Below are 18,681 nucleotides of genomic sequence, written 5' to 3' on the forward strand. Positions count from 1 at the left end.
TGGAGGACAAGTGCTAGTAATAATAATAGGGCTCAGATTTTCCTGGATGCGATAGCTGATGGATTCCTTCACCAAGTAGTTGCTGAACCGACAAGAGAGGATGCCATTTTAGATTTGGTTTTGGTGAGTAGTGAGGACCTCAGAAGAAATGGTTGTAGGGGACAACCTTGGTTTGAGCGATCATGAGCTAATTCAGTTCAAACTAAATGGAAGGATAAACAAAAATAGATCTGTGACTAGGGTTTTTGATTTCAAAAGGGCTAACTTAAAAAAATTAAGGAAATTAGTTAGGGAAGTGGATTGGATTGAAGAACTTGTGGCTCTAAAGGCAGAGGAGGCCTGGAATTACTTCAAGTCAAAGTTGCAGAAACTATCAGAAGCTTGCATCCCAAGAAAGGGGAAAAAATTCATAGGCAGGAGTTGTAGACCAAGCTGGATGAGCAAGCATCTCAGAGAGGTGATTAAGAAAAAGAAGAAAGCCTACAAGTAGTGGAAGATGAGAGGGATCAGCAAGGAAAGCTACCTTATTGAGGTCAGAACATGTAGGGATAAAGTGGGAAAGGCCAAAAGCCATGTAGAGTTGGACCTTGCATTATTAAAATTAAAACCAAGAGTAAAAGGTTCTATAGAAACATAAATAAGAAGAAAACAAAAAAAGAAGTGGGACAGCTAAACACTGAGGATGGAGTGGAGGTTAAGGATAATCTAGGCATGGCCCAATATCTAAAGAAATACTTTGCCTCAGTTTTAATGAGGCTAATGAGGAACTTACGGATAAGGGTAGGATGACAAATGGGAATGAGGATATGGAGGTAGATATTACCACATCCAAGGTAGAAGCCAAACTCGAACAGCTTAATGGAACTAAATCTGGGGGGGTCTAGATAATCTTCATCCAAGAACATTAAAGGAACTGGCACACAAAATTGCAAGCCCATTAGCAAGAATTTTTAATGAATCTGTAAACTCAGGGGTTGTACCCTATGACTGGAGAATTGCTAATATAGTTCCTATTTTTAAGAAGAGGAAAAAAGGTGATCCAGGTAACTACAGGCCTGTTAGTTTGACATCTGTAGTATGCAAGGTCTTGGAAAAAATTTTGAAGGAGAAAGTAGTTAAGGACATTGAGGTCAATGGTAATTGGGACAAAATATAACATGGTTTTACAAAAGTTAAATTGTGCCAAACCAATCTGATCTCCTTCTTTGAGAAGGTAATAGATTTTTTAGACAAAGAAAATGCAGTGGATCTAATTTACCTCGTTTTCAGTAAAGCATTTGATACGGTTCCACATGGGGAAATATTAGCTAACTGGAAAAGATGGGGAGCAATATGAAAAATGAAAGGTGGATAAGGAACTGGTTAAAGGGGAGACTACAATGGGTCATATTGAAAGGTGAACTGTCAGGCTGAAGGGAGGTTACTAGTGGAGTTCCTCAGGGATCGGTTTTGGGACCAATCTCATTTAATCTTTTTATTACTGACCTTGGCACAAAAAGTGGGAATGTGCTAATCAAGTTTACGGATGACACAAGTCTGGGAGGTATTGCCAATACAGAGAAGGACCAGGATATCATACAGGAAGATCTGGATGACCTTGTAAACTGGAGTAATAGGATGAAATTTAATAGTGAAAAGTGCAAGGTCATGCATTTAGAGATTAATAACAAGAAGCTGGGGACGCATCAGTTGGAAGTAACAGAGGAGGAGAAGGACTTCGGAATATTGGTTGATGACAGGATGACTATGAGCCGCCAATGTGATATGGCCGTGAAAAAAGCTAATGTGGTCTTGGGATGCATCAGGCGAGTTATTTCCAGTAGAGATAGGGAGGTGTTAGTACCGTTATACAAGGCACTGGTGAGACCTTATCTGGAATATTGTGTGCAGTTCTGGTCTCCCATGTTTAAGAAGGATGAATTCAAACTGGAACAGGTACAGAGAAGGGCTACTAGGATGATCCAAGGAATGGAAAACCTGTCTTATGAGCTTGGCTTGTTTAGCCTAACCAAAAGAAAGCTGAGGGGAGATAGGATTGCTCTCTATAAATATATCAGAAGGATAAATACCAGGGAGGGAGAGGAATTATTTAAGCTCAGTACCAGTGTGTACACAAGAACAAATGGACATAAACTGGCCATCAGGAAGTTTAGACTTGAAATTAGACGAAGGTTTCTAACCATCAGAGGTGTGAAGTTCTGGAACAGTCTTCCAAGGGGAGCAGTGGAGGCAAAAGACATATCTGGCTTCAAGATTAAGCTTGATAAGTTTATGAAGGGGATGGTATGATGGGATAGCCTAATTTTGGCAATTCATTGATCTTTGACTATTAGCGGTAAATATGCCCAATGGCCTGTGATGGGATGTTAGATGAGGGTGGGATCTGTTACTATAGAGAATTCTTTCCTGCGTGTCTGGCTGGTGAATCTTGCACACATGCTCAGGGTTTAGCTGATCGCCATATTTGGGGTCGGGAAGGAATCTTCCTCCAGGTCAGATTGGCAGAGGCCCTGTGGAGTTTTCGCCTTCCTCTGCAGCGTGGGGCACAGGTCACTTGCTGGAGGATTCTCTGCATCTTGAAGTATTTAAACCACGATTTGAGGACTTCAATAGCTCAGACATAGGTGAGAGGTTTGTTACAGGAGTGGGTGGGTGAGATTCTGCGGCCTGCGTTGTGCAGCAGGTCAGGCTAGACAATCATAATGGTCCCTTCTGACAAAGTCTGTGATTCTTATGAAGAGCAGCCAATGAGTTAAAATCTCCCCTTTTCTACTGACAGGTATTATATTTGTGTGTACTTTGCAACTGTTATTGTTGATCAAGAATGGCCTATGGGCACATCTACACCACAAATTAGAGTGTAATTGTAAACGATTTAATCCAGCTAGCATGGGTAACAATAGCACTGAAGACACAGCAGCACAGGCTTCAGCGCAGGTTAGCCGCCCCAGTACAAGCCCACTGGGGAGCCTGGGTACATTCTTGGGTTGCTAGCCCATGCTGAAATCCATGCTGCCACATCTTCCCTACAGTTATGCCTTAAATTGCAGTGTAGATGTATTCTTTATTGCTGCATTCAGATTGCAGTCTCCCTGGAGGTGGGGGCTTGAAACACACTCCTAACACTAGCCTACTTTTCTGAGTCAAAGTGTGTTATACGCAAGAGATCAGCCTAGATGATCATAACAGCCCACCCTGGCCTGAAAATACCTGACAGCCCAAGATAAAAGCCTTTTTTTATCTGTTTGTAGCTCTGTAGTGTTTAGTGGGAGGAAGGTGTCAATATTTCAATACAGCAATTGACACCTCCTTTTCTCCCACCCTGTTAAACCTCTGACTCTCACTTGACTGTCTGACTCAGTGCTTACCTTTCAGTTAGTCATTTACACTTGGAATCAGGCTGCGAGTGCAATTTCGTCCTGTTGTTTCATGCAAATATTTTTTTTCTTTCCTAACGTGCAGCAATTTTTCTCTCACCCCCCTGCCCTTCCTCCCCGCTTTTATTTCCCCGTAGCTGTGGGCGTGCAAATTAAGCTGGAATTACTCCAACGCAAGTTCTGGATGGCTACACGGCAGGTAGGAATGGCAGTAATTCTGTGGAGACACGATTTCACCACCTTCCTTTTGCTTGTCCCATGCTATGCACTTTGATTTCTGGTGGCATTTCCATGAAGGCTTTTGTGAAATTTGTATGAAACAGATTTATGTGGTAGATTAGTTTTAAATTACGCTTTTCTCTAATCCTTTGATGGCTCTAATGCTGCATGAGCTGCACGTCTGATCTAGGAACGCTGCGTTAACTGGCCTGGCATTAACTCTGCTGCAGCTGACACATGCATTGTGGAAATAGGTTTGCACTCATTCAGGCTTTCGGACCCATCATGGAAAGCTGTAATTTGGGACACAAAATCTCCCTGCCCTCCCCTTTGCTATCCTGATGTCAGCAATGCTGATGTTGATGATGATGAGGTCCTACTAGCCTGTCAAAATAAAAAATAAAATAAATAAATAAAAAGACTTGCTCCAGGCTAGCAGGCCAGGAGAAATTTGCGATGTTGAGCTAGTTCAGACACTCTCATCAGATTGAGAGAACTGGGATAACTAGAGCATTTCCTGGGTATGATAAAGGAGGAGAATGGAAATGCCTTTTGTTACCAGCAAGGGGCACTCTCAAAATATCAGGGAATATGAGCAGCACATTGTTGGGAGGAGTCTCATCGGACTGACGAAGCAAAGAATGAAATGTCTGCCTGGTGCTCGCATAGGAAACGGTTACCAGGTTAGAATTATTCTGGTTTGAGCTCAGGAAACTTGTCTCCATGACTGGAGAACCCGAGGGGAATGGGAAAGGATTTTTATTGCCATTGGTGGCACAGGGAGGGCTCTTGGCAGGCTGGAGACTGAGGTGCCCTGGTTGTATGTCTAACAGGATACCTGGCAATAAGGAGATTCCCCACAGAGGGAATAGGAGGTCCTTGGAGGTTTATCAAGGAGGGTTATTGAAAGGAGATTGTACAAGAACCTTCTGGGGGACATGGCCCAAGCAAGTAAACACATATTAATATACATTAATTCCTGGGGTGAAATGAGCCTGGAAACAGAGAATGAAGAAGCTGAAGGGTGGTTCCTGGATCAGGAATGAAGCCCTGTTTCTGACATTCACTCATGTGAAAGAAGAGTTTGCCCGACTTACAGGCACTAGGTAGCGGTTCAATAAGGAGTCACTAATGAACGGTTTGTTTTTTCTCTCCACATCTCTCCTGCATACTGTACTGCTCCACATACCCACACTCCAACCCAGCCCAATGACACTGACGTAAGTAGACAGGAGCTCAGTACACAAAGATCTCCCAGAGTTCCCCGCTGTGTCCCTGCCTGTGTTGTATGATGCTTTGTTTGTCACGTGTATTTTATGTCATTGTAGGATATACGCTGTCCCTTGCCTCTAGTAGCTGGAGACAGTCCAAGCTCACTTATCTTGTGTTTTTCTTTGCAGTAACTAAGTGTCTCTGAAAAAAGAAAAGGAGGACTTGTGGCACCTTAGAGACTGACAAATTTATTTGAGCATAAGCTTTCGTGAGCTACAGCTCACTTCATCGGATGCATGCAGTTTTTCTACCGCATGCATCCGATGAAGTGAGCTGTAGCTCACGAAAGCTTATGCTCAAATAAATTTGTTAGTCTCTAAGGTGCCACAAGTACTCCTTTTCTTTTTGTGGATACAGACTAACACGGCTGCTACTCTGATACGTGACTTTGGCAAAGCTTAAAGTAGACTGGGTTGCAGTGATTCAGAGACCCACCCAAGAAACCACAGAGCCTGATGTGGATTGGCCCCTTGGGAAGGAGTAGTGATGCAGAAATGTTTGAAGAGGCAGTCCCAAAATAAATGGGGAGCACAAATTCAACTATCCCCATCCCTGTGGTTTTCTCATGTAAATTTCCTGCTCTTTTTCGAGCAGAATGAACAAGGGTGATTCTAATCTCATTCCCACTGCTGCAAACCCAGAGTAATTCCAAAGGCTTTAAGAGAGTTCTTCCAGATTCACACCTATGCTGAGATGAGAATCTGTCCACATGCTGCTAACAGGGGTGCTGTAATGTAAGCATGTAGATGGGAACACATGAATTGGGAATGGGTGTTGTGGCCTTTCATGTTGAAAATAATTCTTCTGGGTTTATTGGGGATTCTCACCTGAACTCTTGGGTTTGGTCAGATTCTGCTGCATCACTCTTCTCTGGGCCAGTCCCCAACTGGCCACTGACTGGATGGTACAATCCTAATTGATACATTCAAACTTCGCCTTGGAAGACTATCCACTTTTCCATCTGTACATTATTAGTAAACTTTTCCCTGCTGCCCTCATCAACAGGCACAATAACATTATAAATAGATTTAAACTAGAGCTAGGATCAAACCAACACCCAGGACCTTTACTTTGCAGGAGGGGCTTGAAATCTGAACATGGATCTGGACTTGAATTTTGTAAGTGGCCCCTGACTTTATTTTAGGCTGAACTAAACCTCAGATCTGAACAGCTTTAACCTTGGAAGTGTCTGAAATCTGGATCCAGATATTTGCAGCTTGTACCCATATCTCATTTACACAAACTCTCTCACTCCTGAAGTCTTGTTACAGTATAATGAAATTCCATTGCTGGGCAATGGTGGAACTGTAGTTCTGAGAGATCACTTCAACCCCTGAGCTAAAAGACACAATGAGCCCAAACTATCCCTCGGTTTAACTCAGTTGTCTTCACTTTGGTTTGTTAATCTTCATCCCTATGGGTAATATTCTTGGGTTTGTTATGGCCATATTTCTCAGCCGCACAAACCAGAGAAAATCCAGAGTGACGTCAAGGGCTGCCACTTTTTTGTGTGTGTCATGCAGGGATGAAATAATCCCATTGTGACAAGGCAACATTTACACCTTCACATCATAACAGTGGACCAGGTAATGTCATTGTCTATTAAACCATTATCAAGATGTGAAGAGCTGATGTAGTTGTGGCATGAAGATGCAACGGCACAAACCCATGGAGCCTGAAACAAACTGAAAATTCTTTAATCATCCTTTGAAATACACTTACAGGACCCAGGATGGCTCCATGGAAATAGCAACTCTGTGCTGCAGATCTTGAGATGAGAAACACTAGCTGCGATTAATAGTTTTGCTGTGGTTTGAGAGGCCTATTTACCTGTAGCTGTTCAGAAACAGCCAGGAAGGGCAGGCGGAGAGGGGGTTATTTTATAAAATTTATTGCAGTTTTAAAATAATCAGCAGCTGATCCAGAGTAGGCAAGGCCTGTCATCTTTGTCATTATTCTTCCCAAACCTCAGGAAAGCCATAGAAGGGGACCCCTCCCCCGCGAGAAATTGGCAACACTGTGTCAACTTTCCCTCCCCTGCGCCCAAGGAAAATAACATTAAAAAATAACACAAAGAGACAGACACAAACACGGAATAGTTATGAAATGAATAATCACTTGAAGGCTTTTGTTACTCACTGTTTAACTCCTCCTGTCCCTATCCAGTTCAGTGGTGTGACACACATGTCAACTCTGGTATCTGTAGATCCTTGAATGAAGCAAATGGATGATGCCTGAGGCTATCCGAGCACATTCACATTCTATTGTGTCATTAGTTGTCTGGAAAAACCCACTGCCTGAGAATAATGCATCCCTAAAATGTAATGCCTTTATTTGGTCAAGATGTTATGAAATATGAAAATGCACTCTGTTTTCTCTCCACTGTATAATAATTTTTGTTATTAATACTAGAGGGTTTGATTCTGCCACCCTTGCACTGAGGGCTTGCTATCCAGCCAGTGCGTGGCAAGCTGGGCTGTGAACATACAGCGCTCTAGCCTGCTGCACGTTAACTGCCCTGGTGAGCCCCACTAAAGCACATTAGAAGTTGCCTTAGTCCACTGTGATGTACTTGTAGCATGTGGAAGCAGACAGCCAGTTAGTGCCCAGCAAGCTAGATTGCTGTAGATTTCTACCCCAGCTTGCCAGGTACTGACAGTGTAGACAAGCCCTGAGTAGTGCCTTGCTCTATGAGCAGTCCCTATTCAAAGAGCAAGGTCCTGCTCAAAGTGGATAAGGAAGACAGAACCAGGCTCACATGTAATATTCAGTGGAGCCAATACTCGTTATTTTGAGGACTTAGATTGTGGGTAGAGGGCAGAACCATTACTGGCCTCCTTGGCAGGCGTTAAGTGTGTGCTGCGTAGACAGTCTATTTCAAAATGGTAACTAACTCGTTGACCTGTACCCAGCTGTAAGATGTAGACCCTTTGTCCGATAGCCTCAAGGGGAAGGACAATGAGATACGACACTGTCATCATTTAACTTCTCCTGTTCCTTTCCAGTGCAGTGGCGTGGATGGCCTGTGTCCGCTGAGCTGTCAGGATGATGTAAGTTTCATTGAGTTAGTTAAAGGGTCTCTGTGAGCATTATGGCATGAGGAGGTCATTGTCAGAGGGCCTGCTCCTGGGAGGTTCTCGGAGCCTTTGGCTCCCACTAAAATCAATGGGAGTCAAGGGTGCTCAACACCTTACAAGAGGTGCTCAGCAGGACCACGACCAGAGTCCCCCTGCTCGTGAGCCAAACATTCAGTATAGGACTTGACCTAGCACCAAGTCCTTCAGGGTGCTTGTCTGGGTCAGATGAAATCACCATGATACAGCATGTTGGGCTCAGAGTGCATCGATCTCCTCTCTGATTTGGCCTGCTGATTCTAGTGGCTGCTGAGGAAAATGCCTGTTAGAATGGAGAACATAAGGGGCTTCTCTCCCTATGTTCATGCCATCCAGGGTTTCCACCAGCTGCTCTACCATTGGACCCCAGCTGTGTTCTGGAGAGAATGTCCTCTCCTATGAGCAGTGGGGTCAGAGGAGAATCCATTTTTCCTGCTCAGAGAGGGTCTTTTGTGGATCCTGATCTCTCCCTCAGTCTGAGACAATAGGATAAACTGCAGAATATAGAAGATCAGGATTGCCCATGAAATGATGGAGCTTGACCAGGGTCCTCTCACTCTTATCCCAGATCTTTTGCCTCTGGGGTATCTGGAATCTTTTTCTCTTGGGAAAAAAAAATCTAGATGGAGGCAGGATCATCTAGTGCTTACAGCAGAAGAACTGGTTGTCAGGAGTCCCAGGTTCTCTTCTTCATTCTGCCACTGACTCACTGTGTGACCGTAGGAGAATTATTTATCCTTTGTGCTCTGTTTCCCCATCTGTGAAATGGAGATCGTAACAAGGGTTAGCTCACTATTGTTCATAAAGCACTTTAACATCTGCAGGTGGAAAGCACTAGATAAATGCAGGGTATTATTACTATTGTATTAACAAGAGTGCTGTCTGAACTCCCTTCCTTTTCCAACAGTGTGTAGTGTTTTCTTAAATACTATTTATGTTACAGTAGCACCCCACACAGACAGAGTAAAAGACAGTCTCTGCCCCAAAGAGCCTACACTTTAAATACTATAAGCAAAGCGGACACAGGGTGGGAGGGGAAATGGAGACAGAGAGGGGAAGTGACTTGCCCAGGGTCACACATCAGGCTAATGGCAGAGCTGGGAATAGAAGGACCCAGGTATCCTGAGCCCCAGGACAATGCTCTGTCCACTAGGCTATACTACCTCCCCTGATATACTGGTAACGGTAAACAACCAACCATAACCAAAGTGCCATCTGTAATTTCACTTCCTTTTCCTTTTATCTCTGCAGAATCTGAACTGCTTCCTCATTGATAACAATGGGTTTATATTCATTTCCAAGAGATCCACAGAGGTAAGAGGGCTCAGATCTGCTTATGCAATAGAGGGGAGAGTTCAGATGCATCAGCCTTCAGTTATTCAATATGCAGACCCAGGATCAGGGTCCCCGCACAGCAGAGCAGGGCATTCAGCACAGTATTCTCCCTACCAGTCTTGAACAAGGGAGCGAGGGTTTGGAGACACAGAATAGGCCCCTGCTTTCTCACTTGTCCTTCCAAGCACCAGATCAAACAACCACTGGGGAGGGGTGCTTGGAGCAGACTGGAGGAGATGGAGATATCAGCACTCAGCAAAGAGGCGTCACTGTGTTACATCCAATCTGCTGAAACCCTCCCCCAGCAATTGGTAAGTGAGTGGGGTCTGGAGGTTACAGCCTAGGGCTGCGAGTCAGGAGACCTTAGTTCTGTTCCCAGGTGTGGGACTGATTTGGTATATGGCCTTGAGCAAGTCACTCTAGTGCCTCAGTTTCTGCATCTATAAAATGGGAATAGCAATACTTACCTGCCCTTCCCCTCGGGGGCATGGTGAGTCTTAATTAATGCATGCATGAGTGCCTGTGAAATGCATTGGGACCCTCAGATGGAAGGGTACTAGAGAATGCAGAGTGTTGATATCATTCTGTCTCTGGGAGTTGGTTGAAGAAATGACTCTAGCTGAATCATTAAGTAAGAGCAGCCACAGTATAATTAATTAAACTCAACATCGTTTGGGGAGAGAAGGTACCGAAGGCCCTGTGACACTGAACTTCAGAAAGGGAATTTTTAAAGATAACGAAGAAACTAGTCAAAAAGGTGTTTATGTCAAAAGTAAAGAAATTAAAATCCTTACCCTGACCCTGGAGGTGACTGACGCAATCTACAAGAGTTACAAAGGGCATTCATTCCCATAAGCTAAAACAGAAGCAGGAAGGCAAGAAAAGAAACAGGATGGTTAAATGGCTGGGTTCTCAAGCCAAACAAGTGTCCTTCAGAAAATGGAAATCCAGCTCAAGTGAAGCCAATAGAAAGGAGCATAAACTATTGCGGGTACAATATAAGGTAGTGTGACGGGGTACAGGGTACAGTCTGGACTGTTGAACAGCTGTGTCCCCTTAGTTCTCCAACCTGGGATGCCTCTTACACTGCTTTGCTGTAAGAACATCTACTCCTGGCCTGCTAGCATGTAAAATCAGCCTCTAGCATGTAAAATCACTCCCAGCTACCAAGTATTGAGCGCTACTCACTAGCCACTCATGAATTAAACTGCAGAGCAACACCAGCAAGTTCTCTAGTCCCAGACTTGTCTCCTAGAACTATGCATCTTGTACTGTCCAGCACACTACTGAACAATGCAGGCGCATAGAAAGTCCGCCATTTCATCAAAGGAAAATGATATGCACAGGCCTTGTTAGGCCAAATGGAGTTTCCCCACCCACTTCAATCCAAGTACACTAGTTAAGATAAAACAAAAAGAGAAGTTTATTAACTACAGAAAGATGGATTTTAAAGGATTACAAGTGATGATGCATAAAAGTCAGGATTGGTTACAAAAAAAAAAAGTAAAACGCAAGCTAATGGTTAACTTAAACTAACAAAATTCAAAGCAAAGGTTTTCCTCACCATACGCTCCAGTAAATTTCACAGGCTGGGTCTCCTTTCAGGCTGGGACCCCTCCCCTTAGTTCAGTGTCCTTCAGGTATTCATTGATGTCATGAGCAGAGAGATGGAAGGAAGAGAGGTGAATTGGAGGCCACTGGCTCTCATTTTTATATCACTGCCCCTCTTTGATCCAGCGGGGGTGCAGGTGACAAATAGTCTCTTGTGTATGTGAGTTCTGAACCGTCCCTGTGATGAAATGTAAATTTCTCGTTCACACCTTCCTGTTGTTGGAGAATGGCTGCTTAAACCGTGATAGCGCTTTAACACCAGACTGGGTATTGGTCTGTCCTTTGTTCCTGAGCAATTGGTTTGGGCCTGCTTTTCTTTACTTATAGCATGTTACAGCAATGTGATACAGTAGAATCCTATAACTTTACATACAATAATGATATACTTATTTTACCAGAACACTAATGTTCAGCAGATTATGAGTTTTCAAATGATACCTTACAAGGCATACTTTGTACAAAAATGATCATGGTCTTGTAAAAATGGTGACCATAGTGGTATAGACTGTCACAGGTAGAAATTAATGAGGAATTTGAAGAGCAAAAAGCCAAAGACAGAAACAAATTAATTCTTTAAGTAAATTAGAAGGAGAAAACTTTGTAAGAGAATTTGTAGGTCTGCTGGACTATTGGGGTTTAAAGGCAGCAAGTAAGGAAAACTGTTGTGAAACTAAGGTCCAAATTCTGATCCCCTTACATATTATGAGTATCATCTTACTCCACAAGAGTGCCACTGAGCTTAGTGGGACTGTTTGTGATGTAATGTGCTACTCAGCATGGGTAAGGTTGACAGAATCTGGCCCTAAATTATTTCTTTATGTCTATCTTCACTAGAGATGATGCTGGGGAGATACATATACCAAACCTACTCTTTTTAGATAATGAAGATGGGGCACTCTCAGGGATTCCGATGTCAAAAAAGGAGATGCAGGAACAAACTCAAACTGAAGAGCAGTAAGTCAGCATGGCCAGATGGTGTAGAAAGAAGCTGGAGAATGAAATGTTTAACCTTCTAACAAAAATATGCAACTTCATTAAAATCCACCCTATGCCAGATTACCAGAGAGTTGCAAATATTGCACCTGTCTTTTAAAAAGGCAATGGGTAATCCTGGGAATAACTGCAGCCTTACTTCAGTACCAGGTACACTGGTTGAAGTGATACTTAAAAACAGAACTGTAAAACACCCAAATGGACATGACAAACAGTACAGCTTCTGTAAAGGAAATTCTGTCTAACCTCTTAAAATTCTTTGCGAGTGTCCACAAAATAGTACATAGTGGAGAACCAGTTATACCTTTATTGGAACTTTCAAAAAGCTTTTGACAAAAATCCCTCACAAGGGGCTGCTAAAGAAACTGTGTAGTTACAGGGTTAGAAATAAAGTACTGTCTTAGACCAGAAAGTAGTTAGGAGACAGAAAACAAAGAATAGGAATAAACAGTCCATTTACAACATAGAAAAGGTTACCAATGGTGTGTCCCCACGTTCCATAGTTAGACTAGTGTTGTTTAAAATATTTATCAATAATCTGGGAAAGGGAGAGAGGGAAAGAGCAAGATGGTGCACGGTGCAGATAAAATTATTTAGGTAAATCAAGATTAGGAAAGAACATCAAAAGATCTTAATGGAGCTAGGCAAAGAGGCAATACAATGGCAGTTGAAATTCAGTATGGACAGCTGTAAGGTAATGAACGTACGAAGGAATAATTTGAACTACACGTATACATTTCTGGGCTCTAATTTCACTCTCAGAAATGCGACCTGGGCAGCACTACGGACATTTCAGTATAAACATCTGCTCAGTGTACAATGATGTCAAAAAAGCAAACAAAATGTTACGATACATAAAGAATGGAGTAGAAAATAATATTGCAAATATTGCAATGCCATTAGGTGAGTCACTGATATGCCTTCACCTGAAATGGTGTGTTTAGTTCTGGCCATCCTCCGCCAGAAGATGCAACAGAACTAGAGGGGCTTCAGAGATGGCTGAAAAAATTATTAGAGGCATGGGGAGAATTCCACAAGAGGAAACACTGAAAAGATCAGGATGGTTTAATGTAGAGAGCAGATGAATATTTACGCCTATTTACTTTTCTTCATAATGCAAGAAATAATGGACAGTTAATGAAATAGAAAAAGAAAAATTTATAAAAGAAAACCTTTGTTTCATTATATTCCAATAACCTGTGGAACTCACTGCCACACAATTTCACTGAGTCAAGAACTTAATAGAATTCAAAACAGCATGGTCATTTAGATGGTTAATGAGACCATCCACAATTCCATTACACAGATTAAAAAATGGAGAAGGGATATAACCCTTACGCTTCGGGGTATAAATCAGCCACCAACTGAGCGTGGGTTAGGAAATGAACTTCCCCTTTGGGCAGACTTTTCTGCAAGTCTCCACTGTCAGCCACAGGATACAGGAATAGATGGACCCCTGGTCTGCTCTTGCAGAGAAGTTGCTATGTTCTTACTGTTCGTACGTCTGGGGTGTTTTTTTGACTAAGTTCGACTATTTCTTTACCTTGAGCCTCACATACTTAAAAAAAAAAAGTCACATCCCTGAAGCCATTTACCCATGAACAAAGGCAACGGCAGACTGCTTAATGCCATTACTGCTGTCAGTTCTGGGCACATGGCACCTGTATTCCTCTTGTGCTGCCTCTGCATTGCCCCTGGGTCTTATGGAAAGTGGGGTTTATGCAAAGCTGTTCGCTGGAAGATCTGACGAGTGAAAACCTGTCATTATCATGGATTTGGATAAATTATAAGCATTATCCGCGTACCTCTGAGATCAGGCATTCTGGTAGGCTCCAGTGCTGTCAGCTACTGTAGTTGTTAACTCCCCAGAGCTGAGGAAATTCATCATTTCCCTTCTCAGTCCACTGCTTGCCAGTGACTTTCTTTTGTTCATGTTTCATTTGTATTTAGATTGGCTCTTTATTTCACGTGTTACCATTGGTCTCTAAATTGTTGAATTCTACATGGGATTCCTACAGCCTTTTCCTCTGCGACAGACATCAAACAAATGGCAGCTACCCCTCCAGTAGAACACACAGGCAGTAGATTTACTAAATCGGGAGCCTGAGGTCTGGGTAGGACAGCCTTCCTGGTCTGTGTCTGCACACTGGACATCTCACCACACTGCAGCCTTTTCCAGCCTGGGTCTCCACACAGGACAACTCACCAAGCTGCAGCCTTCCTGGATCTCCACATGTGGGGCATCTTAACACAGGGGAGCGTTTCTGAATCTGGATTTCCTTGAGGGAACAAGTCAGCCAGCTTGCCACATCCCTATCCGAGTTAGCTATTTAGGTTATATGTGCCTAGTACCTGATGCTGATACCAGTGTTTTGCAAGTGTATGCGATTTAAATACAGAGGCCAATGTCTGCGTATAAAAGAGAGAAGGACAGAAGTTCTGCCTGCAGTGCTTATCATGCAAAACAAACCAGGAAGCACATCAGATCGTGAATGAGTCCATGCGGGAGAGTCCAGTGAGTCATGCAGTACCGTGTGTCTCAAGAGGAAGCTTTCCCCGCATCCCATCTGCGCCTCAAGGCAGCACAAACTGTTACTGCTCTAGCATGAACAGTGGTGGGCCCTCGTTCCTATTTCTCCCTGCATTTGGCCAAAGAAAGGCAATCAAGGAACTGGCTTCTTGTTTAAAACAAACAGAACCTGCCAACAGTGTGACACTTCCCAGCATATATTTCAAGATAAAAATAGAGGAACGTGCCAAAGTGTGTGTGTTCTTACAGTGATGACATGAGCAACTGGGATTGAATGGCCTTAGCTACTCCAGAACCTGAAAGACCTTCTTCCCCATGTCTCTTCTCACTCCATCCTGCTGCTGTCCTTTGCCTTGATCTGACACTGCCCCCGTCCAGGGCATATAGCCTCGCTTTGATCCATATGTTGATAACAGGGATTCCACCCACAGTATAGGAGATAGTTTTAAGAACAGACAGTGGATCATGCAAGCTAGGCCGCCCTATGCCTTGGGAGCTGGAGGGGAGGGAGCGGTCCAGTAACCTCTTCCCAAAGGAAGCAAGCAGCTTAGTGAAAGCTGAGAGCTGCAGAAGCTTAGGAGTTGGGCTTTAATGAGTGTAAAGAGTTGCTTTGTAAAGAGTTTGAGTGTAAAGATTGTAAAGAGCCATTTGGGTTTACTAAAAATTGAGTTCTCTCATGTTATCAAGCACACAGTACATAAAAGTACCTAGCTTTGAAAATCTAGTACTGTAGGTCAAAAGACCAGATCATTGCTGTTTTCTGGATGTACTTTCTGGGCCTTATTCTCATTTATACTAAGGATCCATTCAACATTTACATTGCCACTGCAAATGAGAATCAGGCCCTCTGTGCTCAGGAGGAATTGCAGGAACTCAGTAAGACATCCCAATATTCCTGAACTAAACAGGCCACATTCATAGTCCAACAATGGCTCTTTGACCTTGCCATGCCAGCTGCAGATTATGAGGTGTTAAATCCAACTGTTCTGACTCTCATTACTGCTACAGAATGGTACTAAATGAAGCAGCTGGACCAATAACCACCATAATCAGATTGAAAGAGCCAGTGAGGTGAAAGAGCTGCAGCTTGCTCTGACACCTCTGACTGAGTCTGAGATGATTAAAATCCAAATTGCGCGGGGACGAGGTAACTTTGCGCATATGTATGTGTGGTGGGAATGTCTGGCTCTTTAAGAGTGTTGGGAGGAGATTTTTAACCAAGTATTACTAATGTTGGATGATTATTATCAAATGATTCTTTGGTAAATCCTCCTGAGGCTTCCTAGTGGAAATGGTCACACTCACAGTAATGAAGAATTAATCTCTCAGTTGCTATTGGCTGCTGAACTAGTTTCTCATTAGAAAAGGGAATTTTCGCCCAAACTAGAAGAATGGTTCCATAATATCTGAGAGGTAATTCTTATGGAAAAATTAACGCATCAGATCTGTACACTGCAAAATGGATAGAAGACCAATAAATAACTATTTAGTTACCCTAGCCCATCCTCAGAGAAAGCACACTTGCCTGAAAACAAACCATTGCTCTGACAAATGTTAAACATAACTATAGTGGACTTACTCTGGTTTGTTAGTAAGTAACGGCAGACTTGTTGTTGAATTCAAGAAAATCTCCAGAGGCAACATACATTGACGTGTATAAAAAATGTTCACCCTCTGATATTGTAATAACCTGCCCAATCGATAATCCTGACTATATCTTTGCACAATGTCTCTCTTAAACAAAAAAAGTGATACAGCCATTTTTGTATTTGTTAATAGTGCACCTTTGGTACCTGTGTGGCTGTGATTTGTAAAATTGTTTATGGTTCCTAAATAAACATGTAACTGCACATACACATTCTGGCTCTCTGTCCCCCTATAGTCGCTGAACCACACAGAGATTTACGAGTCCGCTACAGATTTTGAGCTAACATAGCTGGGTCTTTTAGCTCAGGCAGGAGGGGCACGTGCTTTCAGAACCTGTGAGCACAGGTCACAAATATTCACAAGCGAATACAGGCCCCCACCTCAAACTTCTCAGCCAATCAAAAGCTGGAGCTATGTGATACCTCTTTAAAGGTGCTTGTTGTTTATTAACAGTATTCACCAGGCAGTATATCCTTCAGCTTCTAGACCAAATGGATTGGTTTCACCAATAGAAAGCTTGGGAATTTTATCACTAACATTTCTCTCTTCCCTCTCCCCTTTTATCACTTTGTCTGTGCAGACCGGAAAATTTTTTGGTGAAGTGGACGGTTCAGTAATGACCCAACTGCTAAACATGGGAATGTTCAGGCAGTAAGTGGAGATCTCCTCTGTACCTTTCTTCTGTTAGAAGGTGATAAAGGTGGGGATGGAATGTATTGTCCCAGTGACAGTGGTATAGCTGACTTTAAGGACAATGAGGGAAACCATGAGGTGGGGCAGGAAGTTCGATTATTTCCCTACTGTCAATTTTCCTACAGACTCTCCTTCACCTAGCATCTTCCCCCTTACCAGAATCCTCACATTTCTTGTTTTCTCCCTTCTCCTGCCAGGCTGTGACGCAGCAGGGAGGGGGGAGTGTTGACCTGGGAATGTGGCAGGGGAGTTTCATTGGGGATGGAAAAGGAGTGGCACTTGTGGCACCCTACAGACTAACAAATTTATCTGAGTATAAGCTTTCGTGAGCTACAGCTCACTTCATCGGATGAGCCTGTAACCTGAGCCTGGAGGGGGAGGGGGAAGGTAACACCTCTGCCCGGGAAACTGGACAAAGGCGAGAGCCTGCTAGAGGGGTTTTGGTTTCAGTCTTGTGGTGGGTGGTGGAACGCAGGGAACCCCAAGGCTGGGGTCTAAGCTCCTTGCCCCCCAGAAGGACTTGGCTGAGGGGTCCTGGTTGTACCCACAAGCTCTGTTTTAGACTGTGTTCCTGTTGTCCAATAAACCTTCCATTTTGCTGGCTGGCTGAGAGTCATGGTGAATCCCAGGAAGAGGAGTGCGGGGCCCGGACTCCCCCACACTCCGTGACACAGGCTTCTCTTGCTTACTGGATCCAGCTACTGCAAAGCATTATGGGATCAACTAAATCCCAAACTGCCCCAGTCTTGCACTATGTGAACTGCACCTATGTCTTAGTCCCATATGTTAGAAGGTGGTGTGTGTGTCTGCTTTTGGTTGAAAGCTTTTCAGTTTCTCATCAGGCCTTGAAAGACTTTAAATGATTGGCTGGCTGCCAGAGGCCTCCCCAGGAGCTGCAATAGAGTTGGTTGAAAATGTTTTCCCTTTGAATGTCCTTCACTGGTTTAGTTGCATGCACACTAATTCTTTAGTAAGTTCAGAAACAAATTAAACATTTAGATGGATTAAAAATGGCATCTGGGTTACTCAGGTAGATAAAGTATAATCCTCCTGCTGGACGACATACAATGGTCACCATCTGAATTCAGGAAGAAATTTCCTCCTTTGGTATAGTATTGCACAGTGTAGCCTGTGTTAAGTAAAAAATAGGTTTTGGCCTAAGTGTAGAAGAGTATGGAGAAATTAAAGTTGCTAGCGTAAGAAAAGTTAGAGAGAAGTTGAAAACAGTAAGATAGAAAAATTGAAGTTGGCTACAATGTAACTTTGCTCATGTCCTTCCTATGCTTTGCTTAGAACTAGTTTTAGCAGTGTTTTACTGTGGTTTTAAAAATGATAAATGTTTTATTAAAATGTTATCTCTATTAATAGCATGAAAATATATTGTTATAGATGTCAATTTAAATGATGTGCAATGTAAAAAACCAATAAAAAGATGGCAAAAATGTGAATATCGTAATAAGTGGGTTTAATGTTAATTATTCTTATAATAGTTATAAAAAAGTAGTTTTGTTAAAATTGAGGAGACTTCCAATCAATATCAAAAAAGTACCGTTAGGTTCCAAGCTTATAAAACTGTACTTTACTCTGTTGTCAGTGGACTAATCACCCATTGACAGACTTTCACCATCAAGTATAACTGTAGTATTGTGTAAGTAGTAATTGCATGCCTGTTTGCTTAACTAATCATTTTTCTTTTGAATCAAGTTCAGTGTATCATTCACTGTGTCGCCTAGTGGTCCTTTGCTAAATAGATTGTCTGTAACCGACTAGGGGCTCTAATCTGAAAACTAAGTTGTGTTTTATTGCACCCTTTTCTTTAACAGCTTCATATTAATTGGGAACATTTCAACATAAAAGTTACAACAGCTACAACACCTCTCTCGGCAGCATC

At 42.9% G+C, this 18,681-nt stretch overlaps 1 protein-coding gene across 1 annotated transcript in view; it reads left to right on the plus strand.

Annotated features, from left to right (window-relative positions):
- The window catches only part of CACNA2D4 (calcium voltage-gated channel auxiliary subunit alpha2delta 4), a 166,631-nt gene that overhangs the window by 132,508 nt on the left and 15,442 nt on the right, over positions 1–18,681 (plus strand). Inside the window, exons 28-32 of the mRNA XM_077831393.1 lie at positions 3,515–3,576; positions 4,802–4,816; positions 7,874–7,918; positions 9,233–9,295; positions 16,678–16,748. Of these exons, the coding sequence (XP_077687519.1) occupies positions 3,515–3,576; positions 4,802–4,816; positions 7,874–7,918; positions 9,233–9,295; positions 16,678–16,748 (256 nt within the window). The remainder of the gene's footprint in view (positions 1–3,514; positions 3,577–4,801; positions 4,817–7,873; positions 7,919–9,232; positions 9,296–16,677; positions 16,749–18,681) is intronic.

This window comes from Eretmochelys imbricata, chromosome 1 (assembly GCF_965152235.1).
Source record: "Eretmochelys imbricata isolate rEreImb1 chromosome 1, rEreImb1.hap1, whole genome shotgun sequence".
Lineage (NCBI taxonomy): Eukaryota > Metazoa > Chordata > Testudines > Cheloniidae > Eretmochelys > Eretmochelys imbricata.